At 37.5% G+C, this 27,594-nt stretch overlaps 1 protein-coding gene and 1 pseudogene across 1 annotated transcript in view; one reads left to right on the top strand and one right to left on the bottom strand.

The window, feature by feature from the left end:
- The window catches only part of LOC118381646 (interferon-induced GTP-binding protein Mx-like), a 32,093-nt pseudogene extending 29,656 nt beyond the window's left edge, over positions 1-2,437 (bottom strand).
- A 7,754-nt stretch (positions 2,438-10,191) lies between these two features.
- Positions 10,192-27,594, top strand: part of LOC118379881 (interferon-induced GTP-binding protein Mx2-like) — a 29,674-nt gene continuing 12,271 nt past the window's right edge. The window contains exons 1-7 of the mRNA XM_052479719.1: positions 10,192-10,493; positions 11,326-11,522; positions 24,802-24,936; positions 25,527-25,681; positions 25,862-26,000; positions 26,139-26,337; positions 26,535-26,613. Of these exons, the coding sequence (XP_052335679.1) occupies positions 10,489-10,493; positions 11,326-11,522; positions 24,802-24,936; positions 25,527-25,681; positions 25,862-26,000; positions 26,139-26,337; positions 26,535-26,613 (909 nt within the window). The 5' untranslated portion in view covers positions 10,192-10,488. The remainder of the gene's footprint in view (positions 10,494-11,325; positions 11,523-24,801; positions 24,937-25,526; positions 25,682-25,861; positions 26,001-26,138; positions 26,338-26,534; positions 26,614-27,594) is intronic.

The raw sequence follows: 27,594 nt of genomic DNA, 5'->3' as shown, positions 1-27,594 counted from the left end.
CATTGATCTGGTACTGGTACTTCCTGTATATAGCTCCACATTGATCTGGTACTCCCTGTATATAGCTCCACATTGATCTGGTACTGGTACTTCCTGTATATAGCTCCACATTGATCTGATACTTCCTCTATATAGCAACATTCTTGTGATTTTATTATATTCCTCTTCTTACTATTTTATTTAGTATTATTCCTCTTCTTCTTATTTTTACACTCTGCATCTTTGGGAAGAGCTCGTAAGCCAGTATTTCAGTTGTATATTCGTGGCAATTTGTTATTTGTTGTTTGTTGTTGTTGATTTCATTAGAAATTTTACTTGAAGTGCTCGTGATCTTGAAAGAAGTCCAACTCCTCTTCAAGTGCCTGAGCTATGGACATTTTATCATCAATCTGCTTCTGACCACGACATTTCACAATGACGTGGCCCGTATTGAGTGGAAGGGTTTTATTGCGGACAATTTCCAACACGTCCTTCTCCGTCCCCTTTGTCTATCAGGTCTGGCTTCGTCAGAATGGCTGGAAGACCAAATGAAAGAAATTAAAAGCGTTTACAATACGTAGATATCTAAGTGATTAATAGTGGTTCTGTAGCTCAGTTGGTAGAGCATGGCGCTTGTAACGCCAGGGTAGTGGGTTCGATTCCCGGGACCACCCATACGTAGAATGTATGCACACATAATATAATATAATAATATAATAATAATATATATGCCATGAATAATATATGACTGTAAGTCGCTTTGGATAAAAGCGTCTGCTAAATGGCATATATTATTATATTATTATATAGTGACTATAAACATTTTCATCAACTGTAAAAAAATATATAAAACATTTTTTTTTAAAGGAAAGAGAACTCATCTTTCTCATTTTTTTACCCAGAGTTCTCGTTCCTTCAGGGTCCACTTTTTGCACCATTTTCAGGGCTTCTGTTGTTGCTATGTCATTATAACATGGTATTACCACTAAGTTAATGGTTTTCTTTTTCGAAATGTATTTCATGATTAGACTTTTGATCTGCGGAAAAAGTAGAAGAGCAGGGAGCCACGTGGTACATTATCGTTTCGTGTTACATTATCGTTCCGTGTTACATTATCATTATGTGGTACATAATCGGAAATAACACTGGTTTCCTTTCCTACAGTATACTTTCCTTTCCTTCACCTTCTACTAATCATTACCAGGAAACAACAGAAACATGACTCATTTTAAGGTTAATTCACATCTGCATGAAGTTAAACCTCCGTAATCAAAATGGTGGACTGTTATGATGAACTACAGTACGAGATAACCAAGCAAGTCCACTGGACAAACTCCAAAAAGTGATCAACTCGAGACTCACTTGGGCTTCAATGTCTTCTGGTTGTCCTGGTACTGGTTGCCCTGGCGATCCCAGGCAAGTCAATCAGACTGAGATCACACACCGTGGAAGACTCGATTTTGAGAGTGATCAGATCTTCACATATCCCCACTCCCCTTCCAGCTAACTCGTTCTGAGCTGTTAAATCAATGTGAACATTGTGATGGAATACATCTGCCTCATGCACAGAAAAACTGTTATTGATATGATGATGATAATATATATATTCTTTTTTAACCTTTATTTTACTAGGCAAGTCAGTTAAGAACAAATTCTTATTTTCAATGATGGCCTAGGAACAGTGGGTTAACTGCCTGTTCAGGGGCAGAACGACAGATTTGTACCTTGTCAGCTCGGGGATTCAAACTTGCAACCTTTCGGTTACTAGTCCAACGCTCTAACCACTAGGCTACCCTGCCACCCCAACTCTCAATATAACTCTGTCATGTCTAGCCCAAAGAGGTTTTAATGCCCTGCCAAGACATACCCCTATCTGACACCTAACATTATTGGTAGTGTATGTTAAATAGTCTCTCAGTGATAAATCATGGCAATTCTAAGAGAACAGTCAACAGGTTATGCTATAGCTTACACACAACAACAAAAATGCTTCACCGTTTGATAATGACATTGTGTCCACATAATACTCACCATTCCCTCTGGGCAGTGCCACCCCAGATAGGGCCTCAAGCACAGAGCTCTTTCCTGAACTCTGGTCTCCCACCACAGCAATGGATGGCAGAGGCAGCTCCTTCTCTATCCCAATGGATCTCAGGTAGTCTATTAAGTCAATGAAGGGCCGGACCTTCTTCGCCAACTGGTCTTGAAACATGCTGGGGTTATGTCGGGTACAAAACGACAACGTGTTAATGGTTAATTTGTAGATTAGACTAATGTATGGCTAAATTGATTGAAAATGCAGCCGATGTAAAACTATTGTGGTACAGATAATTTTGTATTATTGCGCTGCGAGAGTGCAATAACAGATTGTAAATAGAGGCCAGTAATGCCTTTGTCATTAAAAACCAAAAACTGACAGAATGTTGTCCCACCTAGGTCCATCTTCATCATCTGACATTTCTTTTCCCGTCTGAAATCCAAGAGAGGGCCTAATGAAATACCATTTTAGATTAAATGAAACAACTGAAATTTCCCTAAATGTTTTCTCTAGATAGATAGATAGATAGATAGATAGATAGATAGATAGATAGATAGATAGATAGATAGATAGATAGATAGATAGATAGATAGATAGATAGATAGATAGATAGATACCCAAGCATATGTCATAGTTCATCAATGTATTTAAGTATACAGAAGTATGTCTGTGATGAATATACTCGAGTATATTTAAAATGATTTAAATTGGAACAATTTTAAATAGATTTAATGCATTTAATGCTAACTTAATTAGTGTTTTGTTAACATTTAAGTATTATAAATACATAAATGATCTACATTTTGCGTCTTTTACTTTCAATATAATATATACAATATTTTTGGGTTATTGAAAATATATTTCAAAGCGATTTAGAGTGTACACTGATTCTCTACAACTATACTTGCTTGTTTTGTCACATAAACTAAAATAATGCCAACTATTCGAATTTTTGAAAATGGCGCAGTGATTTCTGCATAGTGCGTCTTTAAGTGTAACGCTAGTGAACATACATGGGTGGTCCTTCTGTAGCTCAGTTGGTAGAGCATGGCGCTTGTAACGCCAGGGTAGTGGGTTCAATCCCGGGACCACCCATACGTAGAATGTATGCACACATGACTGTAAGTCGCTTTGGATAAAAGCGTCTGCTAAATGGCATATATTATTATTATTATATTATATATATTATTTATTATTATATTATTATTATTATTATTATTATATTATATATTACAGTATACTTAAAGACCGAAAAACAATGCATTAAAAAATACATCTTTAATAAGTGTGTTGAAGTCTAATGATAGTATATCTATAGTATACTTAAGATATACTAGAAAAGTGCATATCCTATTTAAAGTATATTACATGAATTTTTGTATTTGTAATATATTAAAATATACTTTTTTCCCCCGCTTGGGTAGATAGATTGAAAGAAACTACCTATGAAACTACAAATGCCCAGTTCTGACGTATAAAATGTAACCTACAACATAACATTTCCATGAATAAAACACGACTTGAATTTGTTTTTAAAATAATCATACCTCGTTTTAAATCGAATCACTTAAGACACTAAACTGACCTCAGTCAAGACGTTATCTTGTGGTTTCTCTTGGGGATACTGTGAAAATTGCATTTTATAATCCAGGCAGTTCAAAGAGTAATGATATGAAGCATATTAAAACTAGGTTCAAATTCCTCAGGTCAATGTGACTTTCCATTGGTTTCTACGGTCCAACTCAGTTAAAATACAGTAAAATATGTCAAATACAGTCTAAATGGAGAATACATATTCATTTGATTTAATGCTTGTCCTGCAGTGATGAAATATAGGTGTGTTTAGCTTAAACATCCTCAGATTACAATTGGCTCATTCATCCCCCCTATTCTCCCCTCTAACTATTCCCCAGGTCTTTGCAGTAAATAAAAATGTGTCCTCAGTCAACTTACCTGGTAACATAAATGTAAAATAAAATAAAATATTGATTGATTTACATATGCAGAGTTGGACTATTGGTCGTAGAATTATCTAGGAACAAGGCAGGGGCTTCCCCTATTAGCTTATGTGTTTTGATCATGGAGTATAACGTTTTGGGGACCAGAGTCATTGACACATACATCATGGCAGCTTGACCTTGTATTAACTTTCGAGTTGATAGAAGAAGCTCCATATTATGGATGTTAGGTACTGTAGTAAAGCTATAATCCTATGAATCTTTATATACAGTATATTGGCCCGACTTTTATGATTTCCTTCGAGGGTTGTCATTGTCATTTGTGAAGACGGAAGAATCAAATCAAATCAAAATGTATTAGTCATATGCGGGGGGAGGTTACCACTTGGGGGCGGCCCGTCAGGAGGTCCAGGATCCAGTTACAGAGGGAGGTGTTTAGTCCCAGGGTCCTTAGCTGAGTGATGAGCTTTGTGGGCGCTATGGCGTTGAACGCTGAGCTGTAGTCAATGAACAGCATTCTCACGTAGGGGAATAGGTAGTTACAGAAGTCAAAGACACAGACAGAAAGAAGACAGTTGGTGGACAAGAGAAGATGATGGGAATAAAGGTGATAACATAAAGACAAATCATTTGAAGAAAGGGAGGAGACAAAAATAAAAAACAGAGTCGGGTTGGGCCGGCAAGCAGTAATGCCAGTTGTGGTTTATTACTTGAGTCATTCATACTGTACATAAAGTTACAGTTGAAGATATGTTTTTATGGATTTACTATGCTGCTATCTGTCGTTGCTGGAATGCTGACTTGCGTCTTTCAAAAGCCACTTTAGAGGGTTGCCAGGGTGATGTATGACGCTTACTGGCGGCCATGTTGGAAGACCACCACATCAATTCTTCTGTCAACAACAGCTGAGTGGCTACCCCAAGCTGTATGACGGGAATGGGAAGTCATTGCCAAAGACCTGGCACAGCAGCCGCGGCACTGTTAAACAAGAATGGAATTGGAGGAGGCACGGATGGTCTCATCCTTCCTGGAGAGGAGCGAACAGGGAGTTGACCTGACCACCCCTCCACATGGACCTGACCTATGTGCCTTTCTTTCCCAATCTGCTCCTCTGGTACAGCATGGCACACAGTCCACGGAGGCTCCCGAGGTCAACAGCCAACACGGAGCACGGGAGACAGGCCGCTCCGCCAACGCCCTCTATGCCAGTGACACAAGTTAGCATACCTCCATCTAGACAAAGCATCACTCCTTCACCTGAGTTGGAGGCATGCATGGCCACGCAGTCATGGGTGAACAGGTTAGTACAGAAAGGGGCTGAGCACGCACTCTTGTGAGGCCACAATGTTGAGGATCAGCGAAGTGGAGATGTCGTTTCCTATCTTCACCACCTGGGGAACGGCCCGTCAGGAAGTCCAAGACCCAATTGCACAGGGCGGGGTTCAGATCCACAGCCTCAAGCTTAATGATGAGCTATGGTGTTGAATGCTGAGCTATAGTCAATGAACAGCATTGTTAAATACGTATTCCTCTTGTCTAGAAGGGAAAGGGCAGTGTGATTGCAATTTTTTCTAAAATTGAAAAAAAATCAGTTTTTCCTTTGCCTTCATGTGGTATTCTGTGTAGATTGATGAGAAAGACAAACAATTTAATTCCATTTAGAGTGAGGCTGTAACGTAACAAAATCTGGAAAAAGTCAAGGGGTCTGAATACTTTCCGAAATGCACTGTGTATAAATAGGTGGACATTTATGATTTCCTTTCTCTTTGATGGTATGGCAACTGGTCCACCCACAACCGTAAGGCTCTCCAGAGGGTAGTGAGGTCTGCACAACGCATCACCGGGGGCAAACTACCTACCCTCCAGGACACCTGCACCACCCGATGTCACAGGAAGGCCAAAAAGATAATCAAGGACAACCACCCGAGCCACTGCCTGTTCACCCCGCTATCATCCAGAAGGCGAGGTCAGTACAGGTGCATCAAAGCAGGGACCGAGAGACTGAAAAACAGCTTCTATCTCAAGGTCATCAGACTGATAAACAGCCATCACTAACACTGAGTGGCTGCTGCCAACATACTGACTCAAATCTCTAGCCACTTCAATAATAAAACATTGGACGTAATAAATGTATCACTAGTCACTTTAAACAATGCCACTTAATAAAATGTTTACATACCCTACATTACTCGTCTCATATGTATACACTGTACTGTATACCATCTACTGCATCTTGCCTATGCCGTTCGGCCATCGTTCACCCATATATCTATATGTACATATTCTTATTCATTCCTTTACACTTGTGTGTATAAGGTAGTTGTTGTGAAATTGTTAGATTACTTGTTAGATATTACTGCACGGTTGGAACTAGAAGCACAAGCATTTCACTACATTCGCATTAACATCTGCTAACCATGTGTATGTGGCAAATAAAATTTGATTTGATTTGAAGCTACCCTAGTCATAGACTGTTCTCTCTGCTACCACACGGCAAGCGGTACAGGAGCGCCAAGTCTATGACCAAGAGGCTTTTGAATAGCTTCTTTAATTTAATTTAATTTAATTTAACTTTAATTTATTCAGTGAATATTTTTTTTCTTAACTCTTATTTTTCTTAAAACATGGTTGGTTAAGGACTAAGCATTTCACTGTAAGGTGAAACACCTGTTGTATTCGACGCATGTGACAAATAACATTGCATTTTATTCTATTTTTATAATGAAGTCAACAAACATAAAGACAAAGAATGTGAAGAAAGGGAGGAGACCAAAAATAAAAATTTGAGCGGTATATCATTTCTGGTTTATTACTCGAGTCATTCATACTGTACATAAAGTTACAGTTGAAGGTATAATGTTGTTATGGATTTACTATGCTGCTATCTGTCGTTGCTGGAATGCTGACTTGCGTCTTTTCAAAGTTATTATTACTTAGTTCTTTCAATGTGTCATTATGCTCATATGATCACATATCACATGTCAGAATGATTTTTTTTAATGTAGTTTTACGAAAGTTGAATCCGGTGGGCTGGTCTGAGTGCTCATCGTCATTCAGTATAACATGATTCCCTTTGTTTCCTATTCTACAGGCGTAGTGGGAATGAATACAAACATATCATCATCAGTGTCACGGTCTATTCTTCACATGCATCTGTTTTACATCTAATTATCATTGTCTTTAATCTTCAGATCCAACTGTTGCTCCACGTGTCCCTTCCCTTTAGTGAGTAAGTTAATTATGTTGGGGGGTTCGGGCTAACTGTCATCAGCATTTGGCTCTGAGGAGTATTCCTTCGGAGATGAGACCATAGCCCAAACTATTTAATAAAATTAAACAATAATAAATAAAAGCCCATAATGCATTCTATCTTTGGTGTTCATTCATATAAGCTAGTACTCGATGAAACTGTACTTGAGTGTGCTTGAGAGCACACGTTCAACTTAATAAAAATGACATCTTAAGATGTTAAAAAGTATATATATATATATATATATATATATATATATATATATATATATATATATAGTAAGTGACTATTAAAGTAATAGGGATTGAAATCATCTTAAATCAGCCATAAATCCCCTTTGTTACAGGGGGAATGCAAGCTTGTTGTGTGCAACAGAGAGGGGCAATTGAATACAAGCTTCACAAAAAAATACAAATAGTTAAAAACTTTTCTATCCTGTCTAACTATGGTTAACAGGGTTTATGTGTTATGCTCAACTTGCTCAGTTTCCCACCACAAAACACCAGACAGAGTAGAACCAGCTCACCTGCTTTTACATAAAGAGTAGAACCAGCTCACCTGCTTTTACATAAAGAGTAGAACCAGCTCACCTGCTATTACATAAAGAGTAGAACCAGCTCACCTGCTTTTACATAAAGACTAGAACCAGCTCACCTGCTTTTACATAAAGACTAGAACCAGCTCACCTGCTTTTACATAAAGAGTAGAACCAGCTCACCTGCTTTTACATAAAGACTAGAACCAGCTCACCTGCTTTTACATAAAGAGTAGAACCAGCTCACCTGCTTTTACATAAAGACTAGAACCAGCTCACCTGCTTTTACATAAAGACTAGAACCAGCTCACCTGCTTTTACATAAAGAGTAGAACCAGCTCACCTGCATTTACATAAAGAGTAGAACCAGCTCACCTGCTTTTACATAAAAAGAGTAGAACCATCTCACCTGCTTTTACATAAAGACTAGAACCAGCTCACCTGCTTTTACATAAAGACTAGAACCAGCTCACCTGCTTTTACATAAAGAGTAGAACCAGCTCACCTGCTTTTACATACATAAAGACTAGAACCAGCTCACCTGCTTTTACATAAAGACTAGAACCAGCTCACCTGCTTTTACATAAAGACTAGAACCAGCTCACCTGCTATTACAGAGTAGAAAAGCTTTTACATAAAGACTAGAACCAGCTCACCTGCTTTTACATAAAGACTAGAACCAGCTCACCTAGCTTTTACATAAAGACTAGAACCAGCTCACCTGCTTTTACATAAAGAGTAGAACCAGCTCACCTGCTTTTACATTTACATAAATAAAGTAGAACCAGCTCACCTGCTTTTACATAAAGACTAGAACCAGCTCACCTGCTTTTACATAAAGACTAGAACCAGCTCACCTGCTTTTACATAAAGACTAGAACCAGCTCACCTGCTTTTACATAAATAAAGACTAGAACCAGCTCACCTGCTTTTACATAAAGACTAGAACCAGCTCACCTGCTATTACATAAAGAGTAGAACCAGCTCACCTGCTTTTACATAAAGACTAGAACCAGCTCACCTGCTTTTACATAAAGACTAGAACCACCAGCTTTTACATAAAAGACTAGAACCAGCTCACCTGCTTTTACATAAAGACTAGAACCAGCTCACCTGCTTTTACATAAAGACTAGAACCAGCTCACCTGCTTTTACATAAAGAGTAGAACCAGCTCACCTGCGTTTACATAAAGAGTAGAACCAGCTCACCTGCGTTTACATAAAGAGTAGAACCAGCTCACCTGCGTTTACATAAAGACTACAACCAATATTTGTGCACAATTTATACTTAAAATATCGAACTGACGCAAAAGGCACTAATTTCATGGAACGACCCTTTAAACCACAAAGGTCAAAACCTCTTTGAAAAGTTGCTAGGTATTGTAGTCACTACACAACACCCTTTCTTCGGTGTGGGAAAAGCACACCTACAGAAACCAGTTTAATTGGCCTCACTCAGTACAATCCCATTTCTGACACCAATGTTGGCCTTGGTGAAATCAGGGGTGACCCTGGCCAAGACTTGAACCCGGGAACCTGAGATTTTTAAGAATGTTTTTTTTTTTTTGTGCTAAAGATGGCAAAAACACACACAAAAATACATTAAGAAACACATGTTTACGAGACAAATTTTAACTGACGAAGGTGAATGTAGGTGAGAATGTCAGTGAAGCAGCCATACAGTTTATAGATATCAATAAAAGTCGGATGGTTCTATAATGATTACTGTTTATATCGATTGTTCTTTCTTCAAAATCTTGCCAACTGAAACTGTTATGTAAAAGCCTTTATTGTTGCGGAGTTGATCAGAGAGACTGATGATCTGATTGGCTCTTCCTATAGAGCTAAAGTTACGTCCACTCACTGTTTCCTTTCTCCGTCAGGGATCTGAAATGTTGAACTGGCTGATTTCGCCTTGATTTTCTTCCTCCTCGTTAAGAAATTTGACCGAGAAGAGAATTTTGGGGAATTTTAAAATACTTCTGTTTTTTTCGTCTGATTTTGTGTATAATCCAATCCAAGTCTATAAACTGACAATTTTACGAATACAAGTAGCTTTGTACCCTAGGCATTTACCATCCTGTGTTAGTGGGCGTGATTGAAATCAAAACCCAACCATCAAATATGCCAAGGAAAGTGGAGACGTCATCGATTCCTTAAATCTCAGATATTCTCGTTAAAAAAAATAAATGCTGACTTCATGACCAAAGTTATCCAATTTACAGTTTTTAGTCAATTCTGGGACTCAGGATGTTTATGACTTCCACCACTCGCCAGATAGACCGTTAATTTTACCAGATTTATTTGTTTATTTTTGGTTAATGCCCCTTTAAATTCCGTTTTTTTTTTTTTGTATTTTGTTCTTGTAAACTTATTAGAGAAAACAGACAGCACCATTTTTTTTTAGGGGGGACAAACGTCTAAATATTTACCTGACACCCAAACTACTTCAATTTGCAAGTTTGACCGTTGGTGTAAGTAGAATGTCCTAGAATGCCACCAATATTATTTTACAACTCCGAGGATATCACCATCAGCAATCAGGAAAAAGAATGGGTGGTGTGCAAGCACTTTGGAACAATATCCCAACTACGCTGAGGTTTATGGGTATTCAGGACAAAATACATGTGATTGAGCATATCGTTTTCATAGAAGTGATTTCATCCAAGAGAACATACTCTTATTACATTTTTTGTTGTTGTTTCCTTGGCAATTCAATTTTTAAAAAATGAGGTGAGATTATTTTAAAACTAATCCAAACCACTTGTTGAATAGTTCTTGTGTACAATATTTTGATATTTTATATGATTTTGTTGATACAAATTCTAAGTTTAGGAACTGGGCATATACATAAATTACAACAGTAAACACTCATAATCTAAATGTAAAATGTGATTTGATGATATATTGTGTTAAGAGGGAAAGGATAATAAACAAGCAAATGATAAATAGACAAATCATGAGGATGGATCAGGTGTAACGTTATTGCAGGTTGTGATAATGACATACTGGCTTAATTTCTAACTTCTGTAGGCACCGTAACAATGTACAGAAACACTGTATTGCTCACAAAATTGGAAGATATTCTGAAAACTCTCATTTATTACAAAATATATATATATATATATATTTTTTGTCATTTAAAATAAAAAAATCTGCATGTGTAACTAAATTTTTTCACGCAATAATACATCGGCTGAATTGATTGAATACCTGCATTTGGCAAAAGGATTCAACCATTGGTCCATGATAATTATTCATGCATATATTAAGTAAACAGTGTGAAAGTGTGTAAATCTAAAATGTAATTAATAGAACATGTTATAGTTCCTTTGTGCACGTTCCAATTAGAGGAAAATCTATTTAGCCATACATTGGTCATTTCAAATAATCATTCATCATTTCAATCAACCAACCAATCAATCAAATGTATTTATAAAGCCCTTTTTTACATCAACCGATGTCACAAAGTGCTTATACAGAAACACAGCTTAACCAACCCCCAAGCAAGCAAGCAATGCAGATGTAGAAGCACAATTCATTGCTTTAAAATGCTTTTTTCCAGTGAACCAACAAGTGGACAATTCCAGGACCAGATGGTTGAGCGGGTCAGGCCCTACATTGACTTAATAGACTACCTGAGATCCATTGGGATAGAGAAGGAGCTGCCTCTGCCATCCATTGCTGTAGTGGGAGACCAGAGTTCAGGAAAGAGCTCTGTGCTTGAGGCCCTATCTGGGGTGGCACTGCCCAGAGGGAATGGTAAGATACTCTGTTCTGTGGCGTCTAATGTTATTATGGCTATATAGCGATCCAGTTATCGAAACTGTTCCATTACTTTAGTGAATGTTAATTTTTTGGGGCGATATTTCTTGGTTTTGTTGTTGGTCTATTTTGACAAAAAAGCTTTGTTATAAATTAAACTAGATTATCCTTGTGACATTGTTACCAACAAGGATATACTATGACATTTGAAATACTTAATTTAATAAAACAACAAACTTTTGAAACTAGTTTTTAATACTGGTGCATTGATTTACTTCTGCTGTGCATTTATCCCTCCTAGCTGCCCTGACAGTGGTATACTTTTGTCCCCACTTCAAATAGCAATTCCACGCATGTACCTAACAGAGAGTTTCCACAAGACCTGACAAAGATCCAATGGCGGACTGGCCGTCGGGAGCACCGGGACATTTCCCGGTGGCCTGAGGGTCGTTTTGGCTGCGGTGAATAGTCAACTTAACTGACTTGCCTAGTTAAATAAAGGTAAAATAAAAAAATAAAAAATGAGTTGACGAAGAATCCATGCCTCAGGCGCGACTAGAATCCACGCATCAGGCGCGACTAGAATCCACGCCTCAGGCGCGACTAGAATCCACGCATCAGGCGCGACTAGAATCCACGCATCAGGCGCGACTAGAATCCACGCATCAGGCGCGACTAGAATCCACGCATCAGGCGCGACTAGAATCCACGCCTCAGGCGCGAATCTCGCTGCAGTGTCCCCGCACCAAAAATGACATCAGGTCTCTCCGCAACCTACATAGCCAACCGTCTACGGTCTACCTGCCTCTCTACGGATAACATTTTAGACAAGTCGCACGGCCAAATGGACGGTCAGAAGAGGAAAGGTGGAGCAGAGAGGGAGAGAATATAAAAAAAAAAGAGAAAGGCCCTTGCCACAGACGCTGCAAAATAAGTGACATGTTCGCCAGTAAGGGACCAGGTCAGTCAAAAACACTAGCTAAACCACTGACACACACACACACACCCAGCATGTCTAAGTAGCCTAGCTAATAATAGTGATACAACGGCCGGTAGACTAAACAGTTTGCACGTTTTACGTCTTCGTGGAGGAATTATATCATAGCACTGACTGCAACATAGCGATCATAATATGACATTGAAGGCAATATGTTTCAACTAGTAAAAAAGAGTCAACCTAGACTATGGACTTGCCAGCATTAGGTCATGACTCATGCCACATAAACTAGGGAAAGTGCTCATACACTGTACAGAGAAACAGGCTACAGTAACCTACCCATAAAACATCATGAACGTAACACAGTAGCTTGTGTGACACAGCACAGACAATGACAAAGATCATTAGCGCCATTAGTACCAGCATTACAAGGTACTACAATCATATACAGCTCTGGGAGAAATTAAAGAGGCCACTCCAAATTAAAGGAGACCACTCCAAATTAAAGGAGACCACTCCAAATTAAAGAGACCACACCAAATTAAAAGAGACTACTCCAAATTAAAAGAGACCACTCCAAATTAAAAAAGAGACCACTCCAAATTAAAAAAGAGACCACTCCAAATTAAAAGGAGACCACTCCAAATGAAAGGAGACCACTCCAAATGAAAGGAGACCACTCCAAATGAAAGGAGACCACTCCAAATGAAAGGAGACCACTCCAAATGAAAGGAGACCACTCCAAATGAAAGGAGACCACTCCAAATTAAAGGAGACCACTCCAAATTAAAGAGACCACACCAAATTAAAAGAGACTACTCCAAATTAAAAGAGACCACTCCAAATTAAAAAAGAGACCACTCCAAATTAAAAAAGAGACCACTCCAAATTAAAAAAGAGACCACTCCAAATTAAAAAAGAGACCACTCCAAATTAAAAAAGAGACCACTCCAAATTAAAAAAGAGACCACTCCAAATTAAAAGAGACCACTCCAAATTAAAAGAGACCACTCCACATTAAAAGGAGACCACTCCAAATTAAAGGAGACCACTCCAAATGAAAGGAGACCACTCCAAATGAAAGGAGACCACTCCAAATGAAAGGAGACCACTCCAAATGAAAGGAGACAACTCCAAATTAAAGGAGACCACTCCAAATTAAAGGAGACCACCCAAATGAAAGGAGACCACTCCAAATTAAAGGAGACCACTCCAAATGAAAGGAGACCACTCCAAATGAAAGAGACCACTCCAAATGAAAGGAGACCACTCCAAATTAAAAGAGACCACTCCAAATTAAAAGAGACCACTCCAAATTAAAAGAGACCACTCCAAATTAAAAAAGAGACCTCTCCAAATTAAAAAAGAGACCACTCCAAATTAAAAAGGAGACCACTCCAAATTAAAGGAGACCACTCCAAATTAAAGGAGACCACTCCAAATGAAAGGAGACCACTCCAAATTAAAGGAGACCACTCCAAATGAAAAGAGACCACTCCAAATGAAATGAGACCACTCCAAATGAAAGGAGACCACTCCAAATTAAAGGAGACCACTCCAAATGAAAGAGGAGACCACTCCAAATTAAAAAGACCACTCCCAAAAAAAGAGACCACTCCAAATGAAAAGAGACCACTCCAAATTAAAAGAGACCACTCCAAATTAAAAGAGACCACTCCAAATTCCAAAAGAGACCACTCCAAACCACTCCAAATTGAAAGAGACCACTCCAAATGAAAGGAGACCACTCCAAATTAAAAGAGACCACTCCAAATTAAAAGAGACCACTCCAAATTCCAAATGAAAGAGACCACTCCAAATTAAAAGAGACCACTCCCAATTAAAGAGACCACTCCCAATTAAAGAGACCACTTCCAAATTAAAGAGACCACTCCAAATTAAAAGAGACCACTCCAAATTAAAAGAGACCACTCCAAATTAAAAGAGACCACTCCAAATTAAAAGAGACCACTCCAAATTTAAAAAAGAGACCACTCCAAATTTAAAAAGAGACCACTCCAAATAGACCACTCCAAATTAAAAAAAGAGACCACTCCAAATTTAAAAGAGACCACTCCAAATTAAAAGAGACCACTCCAAATTAAAAGAGACCACTCCAAATTAAAAGAGACCACTCCAAATTAAAAGAGACCACTCCAAATTAAAAGAGACCACTCCAAATTAAAAGAGACCACTCCAAATTAAAAGAGACCACTCCAAATTAAAAAAAAGAGACCACTCCAAATTAAAAGAGACCCCACTCCAAATTAAAGAGACCACTCCAAATTAAAGGAGACCACTCCAAATGAAAGGAGACCACTCCAAATTAAAAGAGACCACTCCAAATTAAAAGAGACCACTCCAAATTAAAAGAGACCACTCCAAATTAAAAGAGACCACTCCAAATTAAAAGAGACCACTCCAAATTAAAAGAGACCACTCCAAATTTACTCCAAATTAAAAGAGACCACTCCAAATTTCCAAAAAAGAGACCACTCCAAATTTCCAAAAAAGAGACCACTCCAAATTAAAAGAGACCACTCCAAATTAAAAAAGAGACCACTCCAAATTAAAAGAGACCACTCCAAATTAAAAAGAGACCACTCCAAATTAAAAGAGACCACTCCAAATTCCAAAAAAGAGACCACTCCAAATTAAAAGAGACCACTCCAAATTAAAAAGAGACCACTCCAAATTAAAAGAGACCACTCCAAATTAAAAGAGACCACTCCAAATTAAAAGAGACCACTCCAAATTCCAAAAAGAGACCACTCCAAATTAAAAAGAGACCACTCCAAATTAAAAAATTCCAAAAAAGAGACCACTCCAAATTAAAGGAGACCACTCCAAATTAAAAGAGACCACTCCAAATTAAAAGAGACCACTCCAAAAAAAGAGACCACTCCAAATTCCAAAAAAGAGACCACTCCAAATTAAAAAGAGACCACTCCAAATTAAAAGAGACCACTCCAAATTAAAGAGACGACTCCAAATTAAAGGAGACCACTCCAAAAAAGAGACTACTCCAAATTAAAAAAGAGACCACTCCAAATTAAAAGAGACCACTCCAAATTAAAAGAGACCACTCCAAATTAAAAAAGAGACCACTCCAAATTAAAGAGACCACTCCAAATTAAAGGAGACCACTCCAAATTAAAGGAGACCACTCCAAATGAAAGGAGACCACTCCAAATGAAAGGAGACCACTCCAAATTAAAGAGACCACTCCAAATTAAAAGAGACCACTCCAAATTAAAAGAGACCACTCCAAATGAAAGGAGACCACTCCAAATTAAAGGAGACCACTCCAAATTAAAGGAGACCACTCCAAATTAAAAGAGACCACTCCAAATGAAAAGAGACCACTCCAAATGAAAGGAGACCACTCCAAATGAAAGGAGACCACTCCAAATGAAAGAGACCACTCCAAATTAAAAGAGACCACTCCAAATTAAAGAGACCACTCCAAATTAAAAGAGACCACTCCAAATTAAAAGAGACCACTCCAAATTAAAAGAGACCACTCCAAATCCCAAAAAAGAGACCACTCCAAAAAAAGAGACCACTCCAAATTAAAAAGAGACCACTCCAAATTAAAAAGAGACCACTCCAAATTAAAGGAGACCACAAATTAAAGAGACCCAAATTAAAGAGACCACTCCAAATTAAAGGAGACCACTCCAAATTAAAAGAGACCACTCCAAATTAAAGGAGACCACTCCAAATTAAAAAAGAGACCACTCCAAATTAAAAGAGACCACTCCAAATTAAAAGGAGACCACTCCAAATTAAAGGAGACCACTCCAAACCACTCCAAAAAAGAGACCACTCCAAATTAAAGAGACCACTCCAAATGAAAGAGACCACTCCAAATGAAAGGAGACCACTCCAAATAAAGAGACCACTCCAAATGAAAGAGACCACTCCAAATGAAAGGAGACCACTCCAAATTAAAAGAGACCACTCCAAATTAAAAGAGACCACTCCAAATTAAAGAGACCACTCCAAATTAAAGAGACCACTCCAAATTAAAGAGACCACTCCAAATTTAAAAAAGAGACCACTCCAAATTTAAAAAAGAGACCACTCCAAATTTAAAAAAGAGACCACTCCAAATTTAAAAAAGAGACCACTCCAAATTTAAAAAAGAGACCACTCCAAATTAAAAAAGAGACCACTCCAAATTAAAAGAGACCACTCCAAATTAAAAGAGACCACTCCAAATTAAAAGAGACCACTCCAAATTAAAAGAGACCACTCCAAATTAAAAGAGACCACTCCAAATTAAAAGAGACCACTCCAAATTAAAAGAGACCACTCCAAATTAAAAAAAGAGACCACTCCAAATTAAAAAAGAGACCACTCCAAATTAAAAGAGACCACTCCAAATTAAAGAGACCACTCCAAATTAAAAGAGACCACTCCAAATTAAAGAGACCACTCCAAATTAAAAGAGACCACTCCAAATTAAAAGAGACCACTCCAAATTAAAGGAGACCACTCCAAATGAAAGAGACCACTCCAAATGAAAGGAGACCACTCCAAATGAAAGGAGACCACTCCAAATTAAAAGAGACCACTCCAAATTAAAAGAGACCACTCCAAATTAAAGAGACCACTCCAAATTAAAGGAGACCACTCCAAATTAAAAGAGACCACTCCAAATTAAAAGAGACCACTCCAAATTAAAAGAGACCACTCCAAATTAAAAGAGACCACTCCAAATTAAAGAGACCACTCCAAATTAAAAAGAGACCACTCCAAATTAAAAGAGACCACTCCAAATTAAAAAAGAGACCACTCCAAATTAAAAAAGAGACCACTCCAAATTAAAAAGAGACCACTCCAAATTAAAAGAGACCACTCCAAATTAAAAAAGAGACCACTCCAAATTAAAAGAGACCACTCCAAATTAAAAGAGACCACTCCAAATTAAAAGAGACCACTCCAAATTAAAAGAGACCACTCCAAATTAAAAGAGACCACTCCAAAAGAGACCACTCCAAATTAAAAAAGAGACCACTCCAAATTAAAAAAGAGACCACTCCAAATTAAAAGAGACCACTCCAAATTAAAAGAGACCACTCCAAATTAAAAAAGACCACTCCAAATTAAAAGAACACTCCAAATAAAAAAGAGACCACTCCAAATTAAAGAGACCACTCCAAATTAAAAGAGACCACTCCAAATTAAAAGAGACCACTCCAAATTAAAAAAGAGACCACTCCAAATTAAAAAAAGAGACCACTCCAAATGAAAGAGAGACCACTCCAAATTAAAAACCACTCCAAATTAAAGAGACCACTCCAAATTAAAAGAGACCACTCCAAATTCCAAAAAAGAGACCACTCCAAATTAAAAAGAGACCACTCCAAATTAAAAAGAGACCACTCCAAATTAAACAGAGACCACTCCAAATTCCAAATTAAAAGAGACCACTCCAAATGAAAGAGACTCCCACTCCAAATTAAAAAAGAGACCACTCCAAATTAAAAGAGACCACTCCAAATTAAAAAGAGACCACTCCAAATTAAAAAGAGACCAAATAAAAAAAAGAGACCACTCCAAATTAAAGAGACCACTCCAAATTAAAGGAGACCACTCCAAATTAAAGGAGACCACTCCAAATGAAAGGAGACCACTCCAAATTAAAAAAGAGACCACTCCAAATCCAAAAAAGAGACCACTCCAAATTAAAAAGACCACTCCAAATTCCAAAAAAAGACCACTCCAAATTAAAGACCACTCCAAATTAAAGAGACCACTCCAAATTAAAAGAGACCACTCCAAATTAAAAAAGACCACTCCAAAGAGACCACTCCAAATAAAAGAGACCACTCCAAATTAAAAAAAAGAGACCACTCCAAATTAAAAAAGAGACCACTCCAAATTAAAAAAAGACCACTCCAAATTAAAACAGAGACCACTCCAAATTAAAAAGAGACCCACTCCAAATTAAAAGACCACTCCAAATTAAAAAAGAGACCACTCCAAATTAAAAAGAGACCACTCCAAATTAAAAGAGACCACTCCAAAAAAAGAGACCACTCCAAATTAAAAGAGACCACTCCAAATTAAAAGAGACCACTCCAAATTAAAAAAGACCACTCCAAATTCCAAAAAGGAGACCACTCCAAATAAAAAGAGACCACTCCAAATTAAAAAGAGACCACTCCAAAATTAAATTAAAGAGACCACTCCAAATTAAAAGAGACCACTCCAAATTAAAGAGACCACTCCAAATTAAAGGAGACCACTCCAAATTAAAAAAAAGAGACCACTCCAAATTAAAAGAGACCACTCCAAATTAAAAAAAGAGACCACTCCAAATTAAAAAGAGACCACTCCAAATTAAAAGACCACTCCAAATTAAAAAAAAAAAAAGAGACCACTCCAAATTAAAAGAGACCACTCCAAATTAAAAGAGACCACTCCAAATTAAAAGAGACTACTCCAAATTAAAGAGACCACTCCAAATTAAAAAGAGACCACTCCAAATTAAAAGAGACCACTCCAAATTAAAAAGAGACCACTCCAAATTAAAAGAGACCACTCCAAATTAAAAAAGAGACCACTCCAAATTAAAAGAGACCACTCCAAATTAAAAGAGACCACTCCAAATTAAAAAGAGACCACTCCAAATTAACCACTCCAAAAAAGAGACCACTCCAAATTAAAGAGACCACTCCAAATTAAAAAAGAGACCACTCCAAACTCCAAATTAAAAGAGACCACTCCAAATTAAAGAGACCACTCCAAATTAAAAGAGACCACTCCAAATTAAAAGAGACCACTCCAAATTAAAGAGACCACTCCAAATTAAAAAAGAGAAGAGACCACTCCAAATTAAAAAGAGACCACAAATTAAAAGACCACTCCAAATTAAAAAGAGACCACTCCAAATTAAAAAAGAGACCACTCCAAATTAAAAAAAAAGAGACCACTCCAAATTAAAGGAGACCAAAAAAGAGACCACTCCAAATTAAAGAGACCACTCCAAATTAAAGGAGACCACTCCAAATGAAAGGAGACCACTCCAAATTAAAAGAGACCACTCCAAATTAAAAGAGACCACTCCAAATTAAAAAAGAGACCACTCCAAATTAAAGAGACCACTCCAAATTCCAAAAAAGAGACCACTCCAAATTAAAAAAGACCACTCCAAATTAAAAAGAGACCACTCCAAATTAAAAGACCACTCCAAAAAGAGACCACTCCAAATTAAAGGAGACCACTCCAAAAAGAGACCACTCCAAATTAAAAAGAGACCACTCCAAATAAAAAGAGACCACTCCAAATTAAAAGAGACCACTCCAAATTAAAAGAGACCACTCCAAATTAAAAAACTCCAAATTAAAAGAGACCACTCCAAAAAAGAGACCACTCCAAATTAAAGAGACCACTCCAAAAAAGAGACCACTCCAAAAAAGAGACCACTCCAAATTAAAAGAGACCACTCCAAATTAAAAAAGACCACTCCAAATTAAAAGAGACCACTCCAAATTAAAAAAGAGACCACTCCAAATTAAAAGAGACCACTCCAAATTAAAGGAGACCACTCCAAATTAAAAAAGAGACCACTCCAAATTAAAAGAGACCACTCCAAATTAAAAGAGACCACTCCAAATTAAAAGAGACCACTCCAAATTAAAAAAGACCACTCCAAATTAAAAAAGACCACTCCAAATTAAAAAAGACCACTCCAAATTAAAGAGACCACTCCAAATTAAAGGAGACCACTCCAAATTAAAGGAGACCACTCCAAGTGAAAGGAGACCACTCCAAATGAAAGGAGACCACTCCAAATGAAAGGAGACCACTCCAAATTAAAAAAGAGACCACTCCAAATTAAAAGAACACTCCAAATAAAAAAGAGACCACTCCAAATTAAAGAGACCACTCCAAATTAAAAAGAGACCACTCCAAATTAAAAGAGACCACTCCAAATTAAAAAAGAGACCACTCCAAATTAAAAAAGAGACCACTCCAAATTAGAGACCACTCCAAATTAAAACAGAGACCACTCCAAATTAAAAGAGACCACTCCAAATTAAAAAAGAGACCACTCCAAATTAAAAAAGAGGCCACTCCAAATTAGAGGCCACTCCAAATTAAAACAGAGACCACTCCAAATTAAAAAAGAGACCACTCCAAATGAAAAGACCACTCCAAATTAAAACAGAGACCACTCCAAATTAAAAAAGAGACCCACTCCAAATTAAAAGACCACTCCAAATTAAAAAAGAGACCACTCCAAATTAAAAGAGACCACTCCAAATTAAAAAAGAGACCACTCCAAATTAAAAAAGACCACTCCAAATTAAAGAGACCACTCCAAATTAAAGGAGACCACTCCAAATTAAAGGAGACCACTCCAAATTAAAGGAGACCACTCCAAATGAAAGGAGACCACTCCAAATTAAAAAAGAGACCACTCCAAATTAAAAGAGACCACTCCAAATTAAAAAGAGACACTAAAAAAGGGAACTCCAAAAAAGAGACCACTCCAAATTAAAGAGACCACTCCAGACCACTCCAAAAGACCAAAAAAAGAGACCACTCCAAATTAAAAAGAACTCCAAATTAGAGCCACTCCAAATTAAAAAGAGACCACTCCAAATTAAAAAAGAGACCACTCCAAATAAAAAGACCACTCCAAATTAAAAAGAGACCACTCCAAATTAAAAAGAGACCACTCCAAATTAAAAGACCACTCCAAATTAAAAAGAGACCACTCCAAATTAAAGAGACCACTCCAAATAAAAAAAAAGATACTCCAAAAAGAGACCACTCCAAATAAAAAAAAGAGACCACTCCAAATTAAAGAGACCTCTCCAAAAGAGACCACTCCAAATTAAAAAGAGACCACTCCAAATTAAAAAAGAGGCCACTCCAAATTCCAAAAAAAAGAGACCACTCCAAATTCCAAAAAAGAGACCACTCCAAATTAAAAAGAGACCACTCCAAATTCCAAAAAAAAGAGACCACTCCAAATTAAAAGACCACTCCAAATTAAAAAAGAGACCACTCCAAATTAAAAAAGAGACCAACTCCAAATTAAAAAGAGACCACTCCAAATTAAAAAAGAGACCACTCCAAATTAAAAAGAACTCCAAATTAAAGAGACCACTCCAAATTAAAGAGACCACTCCAAATTAAAGAGACCACTCCAAATTAAAGGAGACCACTCCAAATTAAAGGAGACCACTCCAAATTAAAGGAGACCACTCCAAATTAAAGGAGACCACTCCAAATTAAAAGAGACCACTCCAAATTAAAAGAGACCACTCCAAAAAGAACACTTAAAAGAGACCACTCCAAATTAAAGAGACCACTCCAAATTAAAAGAGACCACTCCAAATTAAAAGAGACCACTCCAAATAAAAAAGAGACCACTCCAAATTAAAAAAAGGCCACTCCAAATTAGAGGCCACTCCAAATTAAAACAGAGACCACTCCAAATTAAAGAGACCACTCCAAATGAAAAGACCACTCCAAATTAAAAAGAGACCACTCCAAATTAAAAAAGAGACCACTCCAAATTAAAAGAGACCACTCCAAATCCAAAAAAGAGACCACTCCAAATTAAAGAGACCACTCCAAATTAAAAACCACTCCAAATTAAAAAAAAGACCACTCCAAATTAAAAGAGACCACTCCAAATTAAAAAAGAGACTACTCCAAACTCCAAAAAAGAGACCAAATTAAAGAGACCACTCCAAATTAAAAGGAGACCACTCCAAATTAAAACAGAGACCACTCCAAATTAAAGAGACCACTCCAAATTAAAAAGAGACCACTCCAAATTAAAAAAGACCACTCCAAAAAAGAGACCACTCCAAATTAAAACTCCAAATTAAAGAGACCACTCCAAATTAAAGGAGACCACTCCAAAAAAGAGACCACTCCAAATGAAAGAGACCACTCCAAATTAAAACAGAGACCACTCCAAATTAAAAAAGAGACCACTCCAAACTTAAAAAGACCACTCCAAATTAAAAAACAAATTAAAGAGACCACTCCAAATTAAAGAGACCACTCCAAATTAAAAAGAGACCACTCCAAATTAAAAAAGACCACTCCAAATTAAAAAGAGACCACTCCAAATTCCAAAAAAAGGAAAAGACCACTCCAAATTAAAGGAGACCACTCCAAATTAAAGAGAGACCACTCCAAATTAAAAAGAGACCACTCCAAATTAAAGGAGACCACTCCAAATTAAAAAAGAGACCACTCCAAATTAAAAGAGACCACTCCAAATTAAAAGACCACTCAAAATAAAAAAGGGACCACTCCAAATTAAAGAGACCACTCCAAATTAAAAGAGACCACTCCAAATTCCAAAAAAGAGACCACTCCAAATCCAAATTAAAAGAGACCACTCCAAATTAAAAAAGGGACCACTCCAAATTAAAGAGGCCACTCCAAATTAAAAAGAGACCACTCCAAATTAAAAGAGACCACTCCAAATAAAAAAAGAGACCACTCCAAATTAAAAAGAGGCCACTCCAAATTAGAGACCACTCCAAATTAAAACAGAGACCACTCCAAATTAAAAAAGAGACCCACTCCAAATTAAAAGACCACTCCAAATTAAAAAAGAGACCACTCCAAATTAAAGAGACCACTCCAAATTTTTAAAAAAAGACTACTCCAAATTAAAAGACCACTCCAAATTAAAAAAGAGACTACTCCAAACAAAAAAGAGACCTCTCCAATTTAGAGACCACTCCAAATTAAAAGGAGACCACTCCAAATTAAAAGAGACCACTCCAAATTAAAAGAGACCACTCCAAATTAAAAGAGACCACTCCACATTAAAAAAGACCACTCCAAATTAAGAGACTACTCCAAATTAAAAGAGACCACTCCAAATTAAGAGACTACTCCAAATTAAAAAAGAGAATACTCCAAATTAAAAAAAGAGACCTCTCCAAATTAAAGAGACCACTCCAAATTAAAAGGAGACCACTCCAAATTAAAGAGACCACTCAAAATTAAAAGAGACCACTCCAAATTAAAAAAGACCACTCCAAATTAAGAGACTACTCCAAATTAAAAGAGACCACTCCAAATTAAAAGAGACCACTCCAAATAAAAACATACCACTCCAAATTAAAAGAGACCACTCCAAATAAAAACATACCACTCCAAATTAAAAAAGACCACTCCAAATTAAAAAGAGACTACTCCAAATTAAGAGACCACTCTTAATTTAGCCTACTGATACACTAATGATAGTGAGTATGATAATACAGTCTTTTCTTTGCAAAAGTGGAGAAGGAAGCAGCAGCATCACCAGAGCTTCAGGTGCTCCTGTATTAATGTAGCCTACTGATACACTACTGATAGTGAGTATTATAATAGAAGCAGCAGCAGCACTAGAGCTTCAGGTGCTCCTGCAGAACATGGAGATGGTGGTCAGTTCAGAGTCAGACTCAGAGCAGGAACCTTCAGAGCACAAACCTAAACATGGAGGCTATGATTTTAGATGAATATGTGCTTTATTATGAGATTATCAGTAGGACTGTAATCTGGGAGGGACATACAAATCGATGACTGCACAAGTAATACAAGTTTAAGTTATTTACAATGTTAATCTCATTCTGCAGAGCAACTAGATGTGCAGAGAGAGAGAGAGAGAGAGAGAGAGAGAGAGAGAGAGAGAGAGAGAGAGAGAGAGAGAGAGAGAGAGAGAGAGAGAGAGAGAGAGAGAGAGAGAGATAGAGAGAGAGAAAAACAGCTTGTTTCTTTGTGCAGGGAAAATAGAAAGGGACAGCGAAAGCACTGAAAATCCATTTCATTATTTTGCCCGTCCTCAGTCCAAGGATTTGTTTTGTGTGTCTAGCCTTGTACATTTGTGTGCTATGATTGGTGTATTCCTAGAGAGTTTATGACGGTGCACCCATAGCACATACATTACCTTGAAAACTCAGTGTTCAGATAGGCTACTTGTTGGTAAGTCCCAAATGTTTGTATTTTGTAATGTGAATAACTTTCTTCCCAGATGAACATAGTGGCCAAATATATAACCAGTTTGGTATCCGTTACATCAACAAATAGGGTTGGCCTACAAAATTAGTGTTCTGGTGGTTTGTCAAAATTCCCAGCCTGAATGATTGATTCAGTCTGCCCCTGCACAGATCAATGCTCACCAGAAAACTGTTTTTATATAGCGTTGGTTGTATTGTAATTTCATGTTAAATTTCCAGGTATTGTCACCAGGTGTCCACTGGAACTACCAATAATATTAGGTGTCAGATAGGGGTATGTCTTATCAGGGCATTAAAACCTCTTTGGGCTAGACATGACATCAGTACGGCCTTGTTCCCCATCCAGGTATCGTCACCAGGTGTCCACTAGAACTCAGACTCTGTTATGTCAGCGGTGTGGCGTGGAAGGCTGTCATCTCATACAGAGACAAACGTATTAATATTGGTGACCCCTCAGAAGTCGCGGGACACGTTAAAGAAGGTTCAATTAAATGTTACTATTTGTATAATCTACTTTTTAAAAAACAGCATAAACTCTTGTAGAAACGATGTATTGCATTAAAAAAAAAAGTTAGATTAAATGTTACAATTTGTGTAATCTATTTAAAAATAACATCAAATCTTGTAGAAACGATGTATTGCATATTTACATGTATTTTCTGATCATTTAGCCAGATCTTGAACATATACAATGTGTTTAGTACATGTAAACAACATTTACATTGGTCTGTATGCGACAATAATTATGCTTTTTTTGAGGGGGTTTAAAAAAATAAATAGTCCCAGTTCGATAGTGCTCGTTTGTCTGGTCAATCCATAACTGACTGTACCGTTGAGGTTCTAGTGTACATACAGTGGGGCAAAAAAGTATTTAGTCAGCCACCAATTGTGCAAGTTCTCCCACTTAAAAATATGAGAGAGGCCTGTAATTTTCATCATAGGTACACCTCAACTATGTCAGACAAAATGAGGAAAAACATTTCCAGAAAATCACATTTATTTGCAAATTATGGTGGCTGACTAAATACTTCTTTGCCCCACTGTACATATTTCTTCAATTTGATTTAACAGCCCAGAACGAGTTAGCAGGAGAGGGAGTGGGGATATGTGATGAACTGATCAGTTTGAAGATCATGTCCTCTTCAGTGTGTGACCTGACTCTGATAGACTTACCTGGGATCGCCAGGGTACCAGTACAAGGACAACCAGAAGACATTGGAGCCCAAGTGAGACTTGATTTTGATAACTTTCGGATTTTAGCCAATCTTTTTTTCGATTCAAGTAGCGTGGTCTCGACATATCAATACATAAAACACCTGTCACATTAAAACATCCATAAAAAGTGACATTACCAAGATTGATAAAACAAAACCACACCAGTCATGTCTTCTGGCTTTTCTCTCTAGATTAAACATCTCATTCTGAAAATATTATCAAAACAAAAAACCATTAACTTGGTGGTGGTGCCATGCAATGTTGACATAGCAACAACAGAAGCTCTGAAAATGGCCAAAGAAGTGGATCCTGAAGGCACAAGAACTCTGGGTAAAGAAATCATACAAAGTAGACTAAATAATAACAACATACTACAGGGAAGGTTTATTTGCACTGAAATGTCTTCAATGTGTTGTTGTTGCTCTAAGAGTAAGGTTTTCTTTATTTGTGTCTTTTTCTGTCTTACAGCCATTCTGACGAAGCCAGACCTGATTGACAGGGGAACAGAGAAGGACGTGTTGGACATTGTTCGCAATAAAATCATCCCTCTCAATATGGGCTACGTTATTGTGAAATGTCGTGGTCAGAAACAAATTAACGATGGCGTCACCATAAATGACGCCATTGAGGAGGAGAGGGACTTCTTCGAAAATCACGACGAATTCAGGTGAACCGTTTACCTGTTTCTCGACCTCTTATCACTGCATAGTCGGAACTAGAAGCACAAGCATTTCGCTACACTCGTATTAACATCTGCTAACCATGTGTATGTGACAAATAAAAATTGATTTGATTTGATTTGACACTCAAGTTACAATGGATGTTCTTCCACTATATCTTGTCTCTCTCTTTTTCAATGTATAGCTCCCTCCTGGATGAAGAAAGGGTAACCACCAAGTGCCTAGCCGCTAGACTCACCCAAACCCTGGTCAACCACATCCAAGTTAGGCCAACTTCTAATCATCTGTCCCTTATGCATTCTAGTTTGGAATGGAGGTAGTTATTTGCTTAGGAGCACAGTTAGATAGAACACTTCCACATCCCACCCCTAGGGGGCAGTAGCAAACAGAATAGGTGCTTAACCTCTAGTGACACTCCATCCCTTGAACGGGACCGTTGTCATCATCGGACACTAATTAGCATAACGCAACGGACATAAATCTTCCTAGAATATATTCTTATTGATGAAAATCACAAGTGAAATATATTGGAACACAGCTTAGTCTTTTGTTAATCACCCTGTCATCTCAGATTTTCAAAATATGCTTTACAGCCAAAGCTAGACAAGCATTTGTGTAAGTTTATCGATAGCCTAGCATAGCATTATGCCTTGCTAGCAGCAGGCAACCTTGTCACGAAAATCAGAAAAGCAATCAAATTAAATCGTTTACCTTTGATGAACTTCGGATGTTTTCACTCACGAGACTCCCAGGTAGATAGCCAAAGTTCATTTTTTCCCAAAATATTATTTTTGTAGGCGAAATAGCTCCGTTTGTTCTTCACGTTTGGCTGAGAAATCGACCGGAAATTGCGGTCACAACAACGCCAAAAATATTCCAAATTAGCTCCATAATATCTGCAGAAACATGGCAAATGTTGTTTATAATCAATCCTCAAGGGGTTTTTCAAATATCTATTCGATAATATATCAACCGGGACAATTGGTTTCTCAGTAGAAGCGTTTGGAATAATGGCTACCTCTGTATTTTACCCGAGAATCTCTCTGGGAGCCATCAGGTGACCACTTGCGCAATGAAGCCGCCTAAATCAAATCAAAATCAAATCAAATTTATTTATATAGCCCTTCGTACATCAGCTGATATCTCAAAGTGCTGTACAGAAACCCAGCCTAAAACCCCAAACAGCAAACAATGCAGGTGTAAAAGCACGGTGGCTAGGAAAAACTCCCTAGAAAGGCCAAAAC

This window comes from Oncorhynchus keta, chromosome 25, assembly GCF_023373465.1.
Source record: "Oncorhynchus keta strain PuntledgeMale-10-30-2019 chromosome 25, Oket_V2, whole genome shotgun sequence".
Lineage (NCBI taxonomy): Eukaryota > Metazoa > Chordata > Actinopteri > Salmoniformes > Salmonidae > Oncorhynchus > Oncorhynchus keta.
The sequence above is the reverse complement of the archived record's forward strand: the minus strand, read 5'-3'. Positions and strand labels throughout refer to the sequence as shown.